The 16,228-nt window shown below is 42.4% G+C and overlaps 1 protein-coding gene across 3 annotated transcripts in view; it reads right to left on the bottom strand.

The window, feature by feature from the left end:
* MED15 (mediator complex subunit 15) overlaps nucleotides 1-16,228 on the bottom strand; it is a 138,964-nt gene that overhangs the window by 84,489 nt on the left and 38,247 nt on the right. For all 3 annotated transcript variants that reach the window (XM_053701979.1, XM_053701981.1, XM_053701980.1), the window contains 3 exons: nucleotides 11,013-11,076; nucleotides 10,846-10,912; nucleotides 4,497-4,657 (listed from right to left, as the gene is read on the bottom strand). In XM_053701979.1, coding sequence (XP_053557954.1) covers nucleotides 4,497-4,657; nucleotides 10,846-10,912; nucleotides 11,013-11,076 — 292 coding nt within the window. The remainder of the gene's footprint in view (nucleotides 1-4,496; nucleotides 4,658-10,845; nucleotides 10,913-11,012; nucleotides 11,077-16,228) is intronic.

The following is a 16,228-nucleotide window of genomic DNA, read 5'->3' as shown; positions in this document are numbered from 1 at the left end:
TGTTATCAAAATCACCCAAGATGGTCTACAAAAGCAGATTCCCTGGGAGAGATGATCTAGAGACAACCATCATTGATGAGTCTCCTGCTCCAGTAGTATTTGAGGAGACAAGTCCGCATAATCTCTGTTCAATTGCTTGAGCATGTTTAACTGCAGAGGTCTGAGGTGCAAATGGAATGATGTCAATTGCCGCCACCATCAGCCCGATTACCTCCATGCACTGAGCCACTGATGGCCGAGGAGTGGACTGCAGAACTAGACAAGTATCGAAAATCTTTGATTTCCTGACTTCTGTCAGAAAAATCTTCATCGATAGGAAATCTATTATTGTTCCTAAGAAAGATACCCTTGTGTTTGGAATTGAGCAGCTCTTTTCTAAATTTACCTTCCAACCGTGAGATCGCAGGAAGGATAACAACATTTCCGTGTGGAATCTTGCTTGTTGAAAGGATGGTGCCTGGACCAGGATGTCGTCCAGATAGGGCGCCACTGCAATGCCCCGTAACCGAAGCACCGCCAACAGCGATCCCAGAACCAATGAGAAAATTCTGGGAGCTGTAGCAAGACCAAAGGGAAGAGCAATGAATTGGAAGTGTCTGTCTAGAAAGGCAAACCTTAGAAACTTGTGATGATCCTTGTGAATAGGAACATGTAGGTATGTGTCCTTTAAATCCACTGTTGTCATGAATTGACCCTCTTGGACCAAAGGAAGAATGAAATGAATAGTTTCCATCTTGAAGGACGGTACTCTGAGGAATTTGTTTAGACTCTTGAGATCTAAAATTGGTCTGAAGATTCCCTCTTTTTTGGGAACCACAAACAGATTGGAATAAAATCCCCGCCCCTGTATTGGAATAGGAACCATTACTCCCAGGTCGGAGAGGTCTCTTACACAGTGTAAGAACGCCTCTCTTTTTGTCTGGTCTACATATAATCTTGAAAGCAGAAACCTGCCTCTGGAAGGAAAACTTTTGAACTCTAGTTTGTATCCCTGGGATACTATGTCTACAGCCCAGGGATCCGGAACATCTCAAACCCAAGCCTGAACGAAGAAAGAAAGTCTGCCCCCTACAAGATCCGGTCCCGGATCAGGGGTATGTCCTTCATGCTGTTGATTAAATAGCAGGCTTCTTGGATTGCTTCCCCTTATTCCAAGACTGATTAGGTCTCTATGACTGTTCCTGCTTGGAAGCGGAAGAGGAAGAATTTCCCTTGAAATTTCAAAAGGAACGAAAATTACTCTGACGTCCCTTCTGTCTGTTTCTCTTATCCTGCGGGAGAAGATGACCCTTACCTCCCGTAATATCAGAAATGATTTATGTCAAGCCAGGTCCAAACAAGGTTTTCCCCTTGTAAGGAATCGCTAGAGGCTTAGACTTAGAGGATACATCCGCAGACCAAGGCTTTAACCATAAGACTCTGCGCGCTAGAACATAGAAACCTGAAATCTTTGCTCCCAGTTTGATAACTTGAAGAGAAGCATCCGTAATAAAGGAATTAGTCAATTAAGAGCTTTAATCCTATCCTGGATCTCATCCAGGGGGAGTGTCTGTCCTAATAGCATCAGACAACGCAAAACAAAAAACAAATATGCTGCCACACTGGTAACGGTAGCAATGCACACAGCTGGTTGCCATTGTAAACCCTGGTGTACATATATCTTTTTGAGTAACCCCTCTACTTTTTTGTCCATAGGATCTTTAAAAGCACAACTATCCTCTATGGGTATAGTAGTTCTCTTAGCCAGAGTGGAAACCGTTCCTTTTACCTTGGGGACCGTTTGCCAAGCCTCCTTGACAGAGTCGGCTGTGGGGAACATCTTTTTAAATATAGGAGATGGAGAAAAAGGGATACCCAGTCTCTCCCACTCCTTAGTAATGATCTCAGAAGCTTGGTCTGGTACAGGAAACACATCTATCGAGGAAGGTACCTCAAAATATTTGTTAAGCTTACTGGATTTCTTAGGATTAACGACCGTGGAGTCGCTGTCGACCAATGTAGCTAAAACCTCCTTAAGCAGCAGACGGAGGTGTTCTAGCTTAAACCTGAAGGATACTACTTCAGTATCAGTAAGAGGAATTGCACTGTCAGAATCTGAAATTTCACCTTTAGATGCTACTACGGTATCCCCCTGCTCAGGCATCTGGGAGGGGACATCCGCAATAGCAATAACTGCGTCAGAAACCTCGCTTACTGAATGTCCGATTTTCCTCTTACGCTTTCCCTGTAACATAGGAAAAGCAGACAACGCATCTGAAACTGCAGAAGACATGAGAGAAGCGATGTCATTTAAAGTAAGTCCAGCGGGAGCTAGAGAGGAAACGCAGGGAACTGCATGTGAGGGCGGTAAAATTTGGGACGCTTGAGGAGAAAGCTGCGGCATATATTGAACATTGTCATTAGATTCCTGAACAGCATCCTCTTTAGAAAAATGTTCTATCCCTGTAGCTTAAAGTCCTCTCAATACATGAGGAACAGAAAGGGATTGGTGGTTCCACATTGGCATCAAAACATAAGGAACAAGTGACAGTTTGTAAGGCCTCTTGGTCCATTCTGACTCACAATGAAACAATTTTTCAGAAAAAGTAAAAATCTTTAAATAAAATCAAGTATACAAAAAAAAAAACGTTACTGTTCCTTTAAATTTTAAACGGTAACTTTTTTCCTTTTACTTATTTATTAAGGCTAGACAGGATAGAAGGCTAGATTAACACTGCAAAGCACCTCTACACCTCAGCAATACTTTGCTGAGGTGCCTACCTGACCGCTGAAACCTCTGAGCAGGAGCCGTTTCCACACTGTCAGATCCGGCACTCTTAACAGAAGAGTACAGTCTCTGTCTAAATGCGCATATGAGTTATAAGATGCGTATTAGAAAGAGATCACATAAGAACTTCACCCTCCGTTGTCGGAAGTGAAGGGAAAAAGGCACGGATACACAATTGCCGCTTCCTCTTGTACCGCCCATCATGGGCATAGCCAATGTAACAATCTCCTGTTCTGTATACTTAATAAAGTAAATGCCGGGAGATATATTCACCGCCAAAAGCATAACCTGCCCCAGTGCCTGTCCCATAGTATCTCCTGATAGCAAGGAGAATTTATGTATTATAATATAAAGTGCCCATTTCTTAATAAATGCATCCTTATATGTCCCTCAAATGAAGTAATGTGCCCAACTTTTTCTGAACTCTGTTATCCCAGAAAATCAAAGTCAGCACTTACCTCCTCTTCTGCCTGACAGCAAGGCAGGTCCGAAGCTTGAGAGGTTCTCTCCCTCACATGGACTTGTGACAAAAAGAAAGGACTGAGTAAGACTTCTCAGCTTTTCAGATTTAGGGCAGCATCAGTATGGGAGGCGCGGTGAGAATTATGTCCCACAAGTTCCCATTGCTCTAAAGCCACCACTGCTCTACTGAAGAGACTGATATGGACTACGGCTACACCCTAGGACAAAGCAGCACAATCCTGTACTACCTTAAAATAATAGAAAAGAATCTTCAATCAAGAGTTTAACACCTAATTTACCACCTCCTTGCTCTTAAAGGAACAGTCTACACCATAATTTTTATTTTTAAAAATATATATAATCCCTTTATTACCCAATTCCCCAGTTTTGCATAACCAACACTGTTATATTAATACACTTTTTACTTGTGTGACTAACTGGTATCTAAGCACCTTCTGACCACCATGACTTTTAGTTATTATCTATTGACTTGCACTTTAGCCAATTAGTGCAGTGTCTGCCACTAGCCACGGGTGTTATCACAATGTTATCTATATGGCTTGCATGAGCTAGCTCTCCCCTGCTGTGAAAGGCAAATAAAAAAAAAGGACGACGACTTCAAGGGCTTAGAAATCATATGAGCCTTCCTAGGTTTGCTTTCAACTAAGAATACCAAAAGAACAAAGCAACATAAAAGTAAATTGGAAAGTTGTTTAAAATTACATGCCCTATTTGAAAAATGAAAGTTTTTTTGCGACTTGACTGTCCCTTTAACGTAGGCAAAGAGAATGACTGGGTTGGGAGGGAAGGGAGGTGATATTTGACAGCTTTGCTGTGGTGCTCTTTGCTGCCTCCTGCAGGGCAGGAGTGGTATTCCCCAATAGTAATTAAGATGATCCGTGGACTCCGTGTCATTAAAAAGAAATTAGCATATGAACCTCCTAGATTTAGCTTTCAACTAAGAATACCAAGAGAACAAAGCAAAATTTGTGATAAAAGTGAATTAAAAAATTTGTTTAAAAACGGCATGCCCTATCTGAATAATCAAAGTTTGTTTTGGAATAGACTGTCCCTTTAATAATGATTAAATGGAATATATATATAAAAAAAATACAAATGAAAACAGTAGTAGTGCAGACCAGCTACAGCTTGTAAAATAGGTTAAGTTCCACTTAAGAAATGCAAAAATGAATGCATTACTCAAAGAAACAAGAACTTAGAAAACAAGATTTTCAGTGGCCAAAGAGTAGGGTTTGAGAGAACTCACGTTATAGGCTGACCATGAATGGCTGTCATCGCTGGTACAAAGGTTCGGTATAAGGAGTGGTTGAATACAGGCGATCGGATATTTGCCAGAACAGCATCTAACAGAGGCTGGCACAGATACTGCTGCTTGGTAGAAGAAACTGTTGGTGGAGGAGGAGTTGGCTGGAGGAAGGAAGGAAAAAAAAAAAAAAAAAAATCTCGTGACTGTGGGAAGTGGTACATAGATACATAATATTGTTTAAATAACTGTTCTAAATAATTTCAGGCTATACAAAAAGGAAATTTAGGCTTACCTGATAAATTGATTTCTTCTACGATACGACAAGTCCATGGATTTCATCCTTACTTGTGGGATATTATCCTCCTGCTAACAGGGAGTGGAAAAGAGCACCACAGCAGAGCTGTATATATAGCTCCTCCCTTCCCCTCCACTCCCAGTCATTCGACCGAAGGTTTAGGAAGAGAAAGGAAAAGCTAAAAGGTGCAGAGTTGACTGAAGTTGTAAAAATAAAATATAATCTGTCTTAAAATGACAGGGAGGGCCGTGGACTTGTCGTATCGTAGAAGAAATCAATTTATCAGGTAAGCATAAATTTCCTTTTCTTCTACAAGATACGACGAGTCCACGGATTTCACCCTTACTTGTGGGATACAATACCAAAGCTACAGGACACGGATGAAAGGGAGGGACAAGACAGAGACCTAAACGGAAGACACCAATGCTTGAAGAACTTTTCTCCAAAAACCAGCCTCAGAAGAAGCAAATGTATCAAATTTGTAAAATTTGGAAAAAGTATGAAGGGACGACCAAGTCGCAGCCTTACAAATCTGTTCAACAAATGCATCGTTTTTAAAGGCCCATGTGGAAGCCACAGTCCTAGTAGAATGAGCCATAATTCTTTCAGGAGGCTGCTGTCCAGCAGTCTCATATGCCAGGCGGATGATACTCCTCAGCCAAAAAGAAAGAGGTAGCCGTAGCTTTCTGACCCCTACGCTTTCCAGAATAAACAATGAATAATGAAGATGATTGACGGAAATCCTTAGTTGCCTGTAAGTAAAACTTCAAGGCACGGACCACGTCCAGGTTATGTAACAGATGCTCCTTCTTATAAGAAGGATTAGGACAAAAGGAAGGAGGAACAATTTCATGATTAATATTCTTATTTGAAACAACCTTAGGAAGAAATCCAGGTTTGGTACGTAAAACCACCTTATTAGAATAAAATATAAGATAAGGCGAATCACACTGTAACGCTGAAAGCTCAGAAACTCTTCGAGCAGAAGAAATAGCAAATAAAAACAGAACTTTCCAAGATAACAATTTAATATCTATGGAATACATGGGTTCAAACAGAACCCCTTGAAGAACTCGAAGAACTCGAAGAACTAAATTCAAACTCCAGGGAGGAGTAATTGGTCTAAATACAGGCTTAATTCTAGTTAGAGCCTGTCAAAAAAGACTGAACATCTGGCATATCTGCCAAACGTTTGTGAAGCAAAATCGACAAATCAGAAATGTGTCCCTTTAAGGAACTAGCTGATAACCCTTTCTCCAATCTTTCTTGGAGAAAAGACAGAATCCTGGGAATCTTAACTTTACTCCATGAGTAACCCTTGGATTCACACCAATAAAGATATTTACGCCATATCTTATGATAGATTTTTCTAGTGACAGGCTTTCGAGCCTGTATCAAAGTATCGATGACAGAATCAGAGAATCCTCGCTTAGATAAAATCAAGCGTTCAATCTCCAAGCAGTCAGCTGCAGAGAATGTAGATTTGGATGCATGAAAGGACCTTGAATGAGCAGGACCTGTCTCAAAGGAAGTTTCCACGGTGGCAGAGAGGACATGTCCACTAGATCCGCATACCAAGTCCTGCGTGGCCAAGCAGGCGCTATTAGGATCCGAGCAATCACGCGTGGAAGGAGAGGAACCGGAGGAAACACATAAGCTAGGCTGAACGACCAAGTTACTGCCAAGGCATCTATCAGTTCGGCCTGAGGATCCCTCGTCCTGGATCCGTAACGTGGAAGCTTGGCATTCTGACGAGATGCCATCAGGTCTAATTCCGGTCTGCCCCATTGACGAGTCAATGAAGCAAACACCTCCGGGTGGAGTTCCCACGCCCCCGGATGAAAAGTCTGACGACTTAGAAAATCCACTTCCCAGTTCTCTACTCCTGGGATGTAGATCGCTCATAGATAGCAAGAGTGGGCCTCTGCCCATCGGATTATCTTTGATACTTCTATCATCGCTAAGGAACTCCTTGTTCCCCCCTGATGATTGATAAACGCCACAGTCGTGATATTGTCCGACTGGAATCTGATGAATTTGGCCGAAGCCAACTGAGGCCACGCCTGAAGCCCATTGAATATTGCTCTCAGTTCCAGAATATTGATTGGAAGTAGAGACTCCACCTGAGTCCAAACACCCTGAGCCTTCAGGGAATTCCAGACTGCACCCCAGCCCAGTAGGCTGGCGTCCGTTGTCACTATCACCCACGAGGGTCGGCGGAAACACGTCCCCTGGGACAGATGATCCGGTGACAACCACCAAAGAAGAGAGTCTCTGGTCTCTTGATCCAGATTTATCTGAGGAGATAAATTCACATAGTCCCCATTCCACTATCCGAGCATGCACAGCTGCAGTGGTCTGAGATGAAAGCAAACGGAATGATGTCCATTGCCGCTACCATTAATCCAATTACCTCCATACACTGAGCCACTGATGGCCGAGGAATGGACTGAAGTGCTCGGCAAGTATTTGGAATCTTTGATTTTCTGACCTCCGTCAGAAATATTTTCAAGTCTTCAAGAAGGGAACCCTAGTGAACTCTTTTCTATGTTCACCTTCCAACCGTGAGTTCTCAGGAAAGACAGGATTGTGTCCGTGTGAGATTTTGTCAGATGATAAGTTGATGTCTGGATCAAAATGTCGTCCAGATAAGGCGCCACTGCTATGCCTCACGGTCTGAGAACCGCCAGAAGGGACCCTAGAACCTTTGTGAAGATTCTGGGTGCTGTGGCCAACCCAAAGGGAAGAGCCACGAACTGATAATGTTTGTCCAGGAAGGCAAACCTTAGAAACTGATGATGATCCTTGTGGATAGGAATATGAAGATATGCATCCTTCAAGTCCACGGTAGTCATATATTGACCCTCCTGGATCATTGGTAAGTTTGTTCGTATAGTCTCCATCTTGAAAGATGGAACTCTGAGAAATTTGTTTAGACACTTGAGATCTAAAATGGGTCTGAAAGTTCCCTTTTTTTTGGGAACCACGAAAAGATTTGAGTAAAACCCCTGCCCCTGTTCCAGTTTTGGAACGGGACAAATTACTCCCATGGTAGAGAGGTCTTTTACACAGCGTAAGAACGCCTCTCTTTTATCTGGTCTAAAGATAATCCTGAAAGATGAAATCTCCCTCTTGGGAGAAAATCCTTGAATTCCAGTTGATACCCGTGGGTCACTATTTCCAGTGCCCAAGGGTCCTGAACATCTCTTGCCCAAGTCTGAGCAAAGAAAGGAAGTCTGCCCCCTACTAGATCAGGTCCCGGATCGGGGGGGGGGGTCGCCCCTTCATGCTGTCTTTGTAGCAGCAGCGGACTCCTTGGATTGTTTACCTTTATTCAAAGCCTGGTTGGGTCTCCAGACTGACTTGGATTGAGCAAAATTCCCTTCCTGCTTTGTGGAGGAAGAGGAAGCAGAGGGTTCTCCTTTAAAGTTTCGAAAGGAACAAAAATTATTATTATTATAATCATCTTAACAGATTTATCCTGAGGTAGGGCATGGCCTTTACCTCCAGTAATGTCAGGAAATGATTTCCTTCAATTCAGGCCCGAATAGTGTCTTACCTTTAAAAGGAATAGCTAAAAGCTTAGATTTTGACGACACACCAGCAGACCAAGACTTGAGCCATAACGCTCTACGCGCTAAAATGGCAAATCCTGCATTTTTCTCCGATAATTTAGCAATTTGAAAAGCGGCATCAGTAATAAAAGAATTAGCTAGCTTGAGAGCCTTAATTCTATCCAAAATGTCATCTAATGGAGTCTCAACCTTCAGAGACTCTTCTAGAGCATCAAATCAAAAAGCTGCTGCAGTAGTAACTGGAACAATGCAAGCTGTAGGTTGTAAAAGAAAACCCTGATGAATAAATAATTTCTTTAGAAGACCCTCTAACTTTTTACCCATAGGGTCTTTGAAAGCACAACTGTCCTCAATAGGTATAGTTGTACGCTTAGCCAGGATAGATATAGCTCCCTCCACCTTAAGGACCGTTTGCCAAGAGCCCCGAATAGTGTCTGATATGGGAAACATTTCTTAAAATTAGGAGGGGAAGAGAACAGTATACCTGGCCTATCCCATTCCTTTTTTACAATTTCCGAAATTCTTTTAGGAACCGGAAAAACATCAGTGTAAGTAGGTACCTCTAGATATTTGTCTATCTTACACAATTTCTCTGGTGGTATCATAATAGGGTCACAATCATCCAGAGTCGCTAAAACCTCCCGAAGTAACAGGCGGAGGTGTTCCAGCTTAAATTTAAAGGACATGACGTCCGAATCTGTCTGAGGTAACACATTCCCTGAGTCTGAAAGTTCTCCCTCAGACAGCAATTCCCTGACCCCCAACTCAGAGCACTGAGAGGGTACATCGGAAATAGCCAATAAAGCATCAGAGGATTCAGTATGCACATTAATACCTGACCTACTGCGTTTACCCTGTAACACTGGTAATTTAGATAATACCTCTGTAAGGGTAGTTGACATAACTGCAGCCATCTCCTGCAGAGTAAAAGAATTAGACGCACTAGAGGTACTTGGCGTCGCTTGTGTGGGCGTTAAAGGTTGTGACACTTGGGGAGAATTGGATGGCATATCCAGAGTCTCTTCATTTTGAGAATCATTCTTAGGCACACTTTCTTGACCTAAAATATGCTTTTTACAGTGTAAGGCCCTTTCAGTACAAGAGGTACACAATGTAAGAGGGGGTTCCACAATGGCTTCTAAACACATAGAACAATGAGATTCCTCAATGTCAGACATGTTGAACAGACTAGTAATAACCACAATAGTCGTTAAACACTTTATTGCTTTAAACAAATATTTGAGAAACGTGTACTGCGCCTTTAAGATATAAAAAAAAGCGCACAATTTTTCCAAAACTGCTTCAAAACGTTAATTTGCTCTAAAAATTATCTATAGCTAATTAATGGCTCCAAAAATGATTGCACCCTAAGAGTAAGGGGAGAAATTAACCTCTAAAAACTACTGAAGTAAAAAATATGTTAAATTTGACAAAAAATACCCCCTGCACCTCGCCACAGCTCTGTTGTGGCGCCTACCTGCCCCCAGGGTACTTCAAAATGACTCGCCAACGATCCGGATGATCGAACCCCTGTCTAGGATCAACCGGAGCTAATGCCTGTTGCTTCTCAGCCAGAGGAAAGTGCGCATCTGAGCGCGCGAAAATAAGCCCCGCCCATCATGTCCGATGATCGAGTAAGTAAAAACCAAGTGGAACACTTTAACCCCAAATTACACACCAATATTGTCAAACTAGTTATTTTGTGCAAAAAAAAACGTTAAACAAATTCCTGCCTCTCCCAGTGTCTTTTATAATGCTGAAGCCCATTATAATGCTTGCCCAATATGTCAACTGAAATAAATTAAGCATAGGTCTCCCAGTAACACCACTTGTTTTACATGTCTACTGCTTACCCCTTCCCTTGCAGGGAAATAAATGTCAGCCAGTTCTGATATATCATGTCTCCTCAGAAATAAAGGGCTGCACATACCTCAATGCTGCTTGTAGCATGGAACCGTTCTCCACACTGAAGATGTCTCTTATATTACCTTCCGAAGCTCTGAGGGGACCAACATGGATCTAAGTTACATCTGCTAAGATCATCAACCTCAGGGCAGAAATCTTCTTTCATATCCCCCTGAGGAAAATAGTACTCACCGGTACCATTTAAAATAAACTTCTTGATTGAAGAAACTAAAACTAACACCTCACTTTACCTCTTCCTAGTATAACACAGGCAAAGAGAATGACTGGGGGTGGAGGGGAAGGGAGGAGCTATATATACAGCTCTGCTGTGGTGCTCTTTGCCACTTCCTATTAGCAAGGATAATATCTCACAAGTAAGGATGAAATCCGTGGATTCGTTGTATCTTGTAGAAGAAATATAAAAATGAATAAAATTAGATGCCCAGAGAACTATATAGTAACTTGGATCTCAGTATACAGGCTAAACTTTACAGCCAAGTTAAACTTATTACTTGATACTATTACTGTCAGAGATGTGTGTCTGTCTTGCAGTTTTCCTTAAGAGTTCTCTTACCACAGCCATGTCATTTTTCAGCTTCTCCAGAGCAATTTCACACTTCTGCAGAGTCTTCAATGGACACCTTAAAGCAAAGCAGAATCGTTGGTTTTTAGACAAAAAAAGAAAGAAAGAAAGAAAAAATTGTTAAATATGAAACTTTTCATTAGAAGTCATATAATTACCGTTTTGATGGATCAGTCAAGATATCAAGAAGACTTTTCATCTTACTTAGATCTTTCTTCCTATCTGAAAATGAAAATAGAAAAAAAATAATTTGACTAAAATAAGGGACAGCATTAGAACAGACAGAACATGAAAAAGGAGAAACTTCAAAGTGCTAAAAAAAACAAAAAAAAAACACAGAATTTATGCTTACCTGATAAATTACTTTCTCCAACGGTGTGTCCGGTCCACGGCGTCATCCTTACTTGTGGGATATTCTCTTCCCCAACAGGAAATGGCAAAGAGTCCCAGCAAAGCTGGTCACATGATCCCTCCTAGGCTCCGCCCACCCCAGTCATTCGACCGACGGACAGGAGGAAATATATATAGGAGAAACCATATGATACCGTGGTGACTGTAGTTAGAGAAAATAATTCATCAGACCTGATTAAAAAACCAGGGCGGGCCGTGGACCGGACACACCGTTGGAGAAAGTAATTTATCAGGTAAGCATAAATTCTGTTTTCTCCAACATTGGTGTGTCCGGTCCACGGCGTCATCCTTACTTGTGGGAACCAATACCAAAGCTTTAGGACACGGATGAAGGGAGGGAGCAAATCAGGTCACCTAAACGGAAGGAACCACAGCTTGCAAAACCTCTCTCCCAAAAATAGCCTCCGAGGAAGCAAAAGTATCAAATTTGTAAAATTTGGCCAAAGTGTGCAGTGAAGACCAAGTCGCTGCCTTACATATCTGGTCAACAGAAGCCTCGTTCTTGAAGGCCCATGTGGAAGCCACAGCCCTAGTGGAGTGAGCTGTGATTCTTTCAGGAGGCTGCCGTCCGGCAGTCTCATAAGCCAATCGGATAATGCTTTTAAGCCAAAAGGAAAGAGAGGTAGAAGTCGCTTTTTGACCTCTCCTTTTACCAGAACAAACAACAAACAAGGAAGATGTTTGTCTGAAATCTTTAGTAGCCTCTAAATAGAATTTTAGAGCACGGACTACGTCCAAATTGTGTAACAAACGTTCCTTCTTTGAAACTGGATTCAGACACAAAGAAGGTACAACTATCTCCTGGTTAATATTTTTGTTAGAAACAACTTTCGGAAGAAAACCAGGCTTAGTACGCAAAACCACCTTATCTGCATGGAACACCAGATAGGGCGGAGAACACTGCAGAGCAGATAACTCAAACTCTTCTAGCAGAAGAAATTGCAACTAAAAACAGAACTTTCCAAGATAGTAACTTAATATCTATGGAATGTAAAGGTTCAAACGGAACCCCTTGAAGAACTGAAAGAACTAGATTTAGACTCCAGGGAGGAGTCAAAGGTCTGTAAACAGGCTTGATCCTAACCAGAGCCTGAACAAATGCTTGAACATCTGGCACGGCTGCCAGTCTTTTGTGAAGTAAAACAGATAACGCAGAGATCTGTCCCTTTAGAGAACTTGCAGATAATCCTTTCTCCAAACCTTCTTGTAGAAAGGATAGAATCTTAGGAATTTTTATCTTGTTCCATGGGAATCCTTTGGATTCACACCAACAGATATATTTTTTCCATATTTTATGGTAAATTTTTCTAGTTACAGGCTTTCTAGCCTGAATCAAAGTATCTATTACAGAATCTGAAAACCCACGCTTTGATAAAATCAAGCGTTAAATCTCCAAGCCGTCAGTTGGAGGGAAACCAGATTCGGATGTTCGAATGGACCCTGAACAAGAAGGTCCTGTCTCAAAAGGTAGCTTCCATGGTGGAGCCGATGACATATTCACCAGGTCTGCATACCAAGTCCTGCGTGGCCACGCAGGAGCTATCAAGATCACCGAGGCCCTCTCCTTATTGATCCTGGCTACCAGCCTGGGAATGAGAGGAAACGGTGGGAATACATAAGCTAGGTTGAAGGTCCAAGGTGCTACTAGTGCATCTACTAGAGTCGCCTTGGGATCCCTGGATCTGGACCCGTAGCAAGGAACCTTGAAGTTCTGACGAGACGCCATCAGATCCATGTCTGGAATGCCCCATAGAGTTATTTGGGCAAAGATTTCCGGATGGAGTTCCCACTCCCCCGGATGGAATGTCTGACGACTCAGAAAATCCGCTTCCCAATTTTCCACTCCTGGGATGTGGATCGCAGACAAGTGGCAGGAGTGATCCTCCGCCCATTGAATTATCTTGGTCACTTCTTTCATCGCCAGGGAACTCCTTGTTCCCCCCTGATGATTGATATATGCAACGGTCGTCATGTTGTCTGATTGAAACCTTATGAATTTGGCCTTTGCTAGTTGAGGCCAAGCTCTGAGAGCATTGAATATCGCTCTCAGTTCCAGAATGTTTATCGAGAGAAGAGACTCTTCCCGAGACCATAGACCCTGAGCTTTCAGGGATTCCCAGACCGCGCCCCAGCCCACTAGACTGGCGTCGGTCGTGACAATGACCCACTCTGGTCTGCGGAAGCTCATTCCCTGTGACAGATTGTCCAGGGTCAGCCACCAACGGAGTGAATCTCTGGTCTTTTGATCTACTTGAATCATCGGAGACAAGTCTGTATAATCCCCATTCCACTGTCTGAGCATGCACAGTTGTAATGGTCTTAGATGAATTCGTGCAAAAGGAACTATGTCCATTGTTGCAACCATCAATCCTATTACTTCCATGCACGGCGCTATGGAAGGACGAGGAACAGAATGAAGTACTTGACAAGAGCTTAGAAGTTTTGATTTTCTGACCTCTGTCAGAAAAATCCTCATTTCTAAGGAATCTATTATTGTTCCCAAGAAGGGAACTCTTGTTGACGGGGACAGAGAACTTTTTTCTTTGTTCACCTTCCATCCGTGAGATCTGAGAAAGGCTAGGACGATGTCCGTATGAGCCTTTGCTTTTGACAGGGACGACGCTTGAATTAGGATGTCGTCCAAGTAAGGTACTACTGCAATGCCCCTTGGTCTTAGAACCGCTAGAAGGGACCCTAGTACCTTTGTGAAAATCCTTGGAGCAGTGGCTAATCCGAATGGAAGTGCCACAAACTGGTAATGCTTGTCCAGAAAAGCGAACCTTAGGAACTGATGATGTTCCTTGTGGATAGGAATATGTAGGTACGCATCCTTTAAATCCACGGTAGTCATAAATTGACTTTCCTGGATGGTAGGTAGGATCGTTCGAATAGTTTCCATTTTGAACGATGGTACCCTGAGAAATTTGTTTAGGATCTTCAGATCCAAAATTGGTCTGAATGTTCCCTCTTTTTTGGGAACTATGAACAGATTGGAATAAAATCCCATTCCTTGTTCTCTTATTGGAACTGGATGTATCACTCCCATCTTTAACAGGTCTTCTACACAATGTAAGAATGCCTGTCTCTTTATTTGGTTTGAGGATAAGTGAGACCTGTGGAACCTTCCCCTTGGGGGTAGTTCCTTGAATTCCAGGAGATAACCTTGAGAAACTATTTCTAGCGCCCAAGGATCCTGAACATCTCTTGCCCAAGCCTGAGCAAAGAGAGAGAGTCTGCCCCCCACTAGATCCGGTCCCGGATCGGGGGCTATCCCTTCATGCTGTTTTGGTAGCAGTGGTAGGCTTCTTGGCCTGCTTACCCTTGTTCCAGCCTTGCATTGGTTTCCAGGCTGGTTTGGGTTGTGAAGTATTACCCTCTTGCTTAGAGGATGCAGAATTAGAGTCTGGTCCGTTTCTGCGAAAGGGACGAAAATTAGGCTTATTTTTAGCCTTAAAAGACCTATCCTGTGGGAGGGCGTGGCCCTTTCCCCCAGTGATGTCTGAAATAATCTCTTTCAAATCTGGTCCAAATAATGTTTTACCTTTGAAAGGAATGTTAAGCAATTTTGTCTTGGAAGACACATCCGCTGACCAAGACTTTAGCCAAAGCGCTCTGCGCGCCACGATAGCAAACCCTGAATTTTTCGCTGCTAATCTAGCTAATTGCAAAGCGGCATCTAAAACAAAAGAGTTAGCCAATTTAAGTGCTTGAACTCTGTCCATAACCTCCTCATACGAAGATTCTCTACTGAGCGACTTTTCTAGTTCCTCGAACCAGAAATACGCTGCCGTAGTGACAGGAACAATGCATGAAATTGGTTGTATTAGGTAACCTTGCTGTACAAAAATCTTTTTAAGCAAACCCTCTAATTTCTTATCCATAGGATCTTTGAAAGCACAACTATCTTCGATAGGAATAGTAGTGCGTTTGTTTAGAGTAGAAACCGCCCCCTCGACCTTGGGGACTGTCTGCCATAAGTCCTTTCTGGGGTCGACTATAGGAAATAATTTCTTAAATATAGGGGGGGGAACAAAAAGGTATGCCGGGCTTTTCCCACTCTTTATTTACTATGTCCGCCACCCGCTTGGGTATAGGAAAAGCGTCGGGGGGCACCGGAACCTCTAGGAACTTGTCCATCTTACATAATTTCTCTGGAATGACCAAATTGTCACAATCATCCAGAGTAGATAACACCTCCTTAAGCAGTGCGCGGAGATGTTCTAATTTAAATGTCACAACATCAGGTTCAGCTTGATGAGAAATTTTTCCTGAATCAGAGATTTCTCCATCAGACAAAACCTCCCTCATGGCCCCTTGAGATTGGTGTGAGGGTATGTCAGAACAGTTATCATCAGCGCCCTCTTGCTCTTCAGTGTTTAAAACAGAGCAATTGCGCTTTCTCTGATAAGTAGGCATTTTGGATAAAAGATTTGCTATGGAGTTATCCATTACAGCCGTTAATTGTTGCATGGTAATAAGTATTGGCGCACTAGATGTACTAGGGGCCTCCTGTGTGGGCAAAACTGGTGTAGACACAGTAGGGGATGATGTAGTATCATGTTTACTCCCCTCATTTGAGGAATCATCTTGGGCAATATCATTATCTGTGGCATTACTGTCCTTACTTTGTTTGGACACTATGGCACAATTATCACATAAATTTAAATGGGGAGACACATTGGCTTTCATACATATAGAACATAGCTTATCTGATGGTACAGACATGTTAAACAGGCTTAAACTTGTCAACAAAGCACAAAAAACATTTTAAAATAAAACCGTTACTGTCTCTTTAAATTTCAAACTGAAAACACTTTATTACTGAATATGTGAAAAAGTATGAAGGAATTGTTCAAAAATTACCAAAATTTCACCACAGTGTCTTAAAGCATTAAAAGTATTGCACACCAAATTTCAGAGCTTTAACCCTTAAAATAACGGAACCGGAGCCGTTTTTTAATTT

Source organism: Bombina bombina, chromosome 2 (genome assembly GCF_027579735.1).
Source record: "Bombina bombina isolate aBomBom1 chromosome 2, aBomBom1.pri, whole genome shotgun sequence".
NCBI classification, from domain to species: Eukaryota; Metazoa; Chordata; class Amphibia; order Anura; family Bombinatoridae; genus Bombina; species Bombina bombina.
Note: the sequence above shows the minus strand (reverse complement) of the source record. Positions and strands in the feature narration are given on the sequence as shown.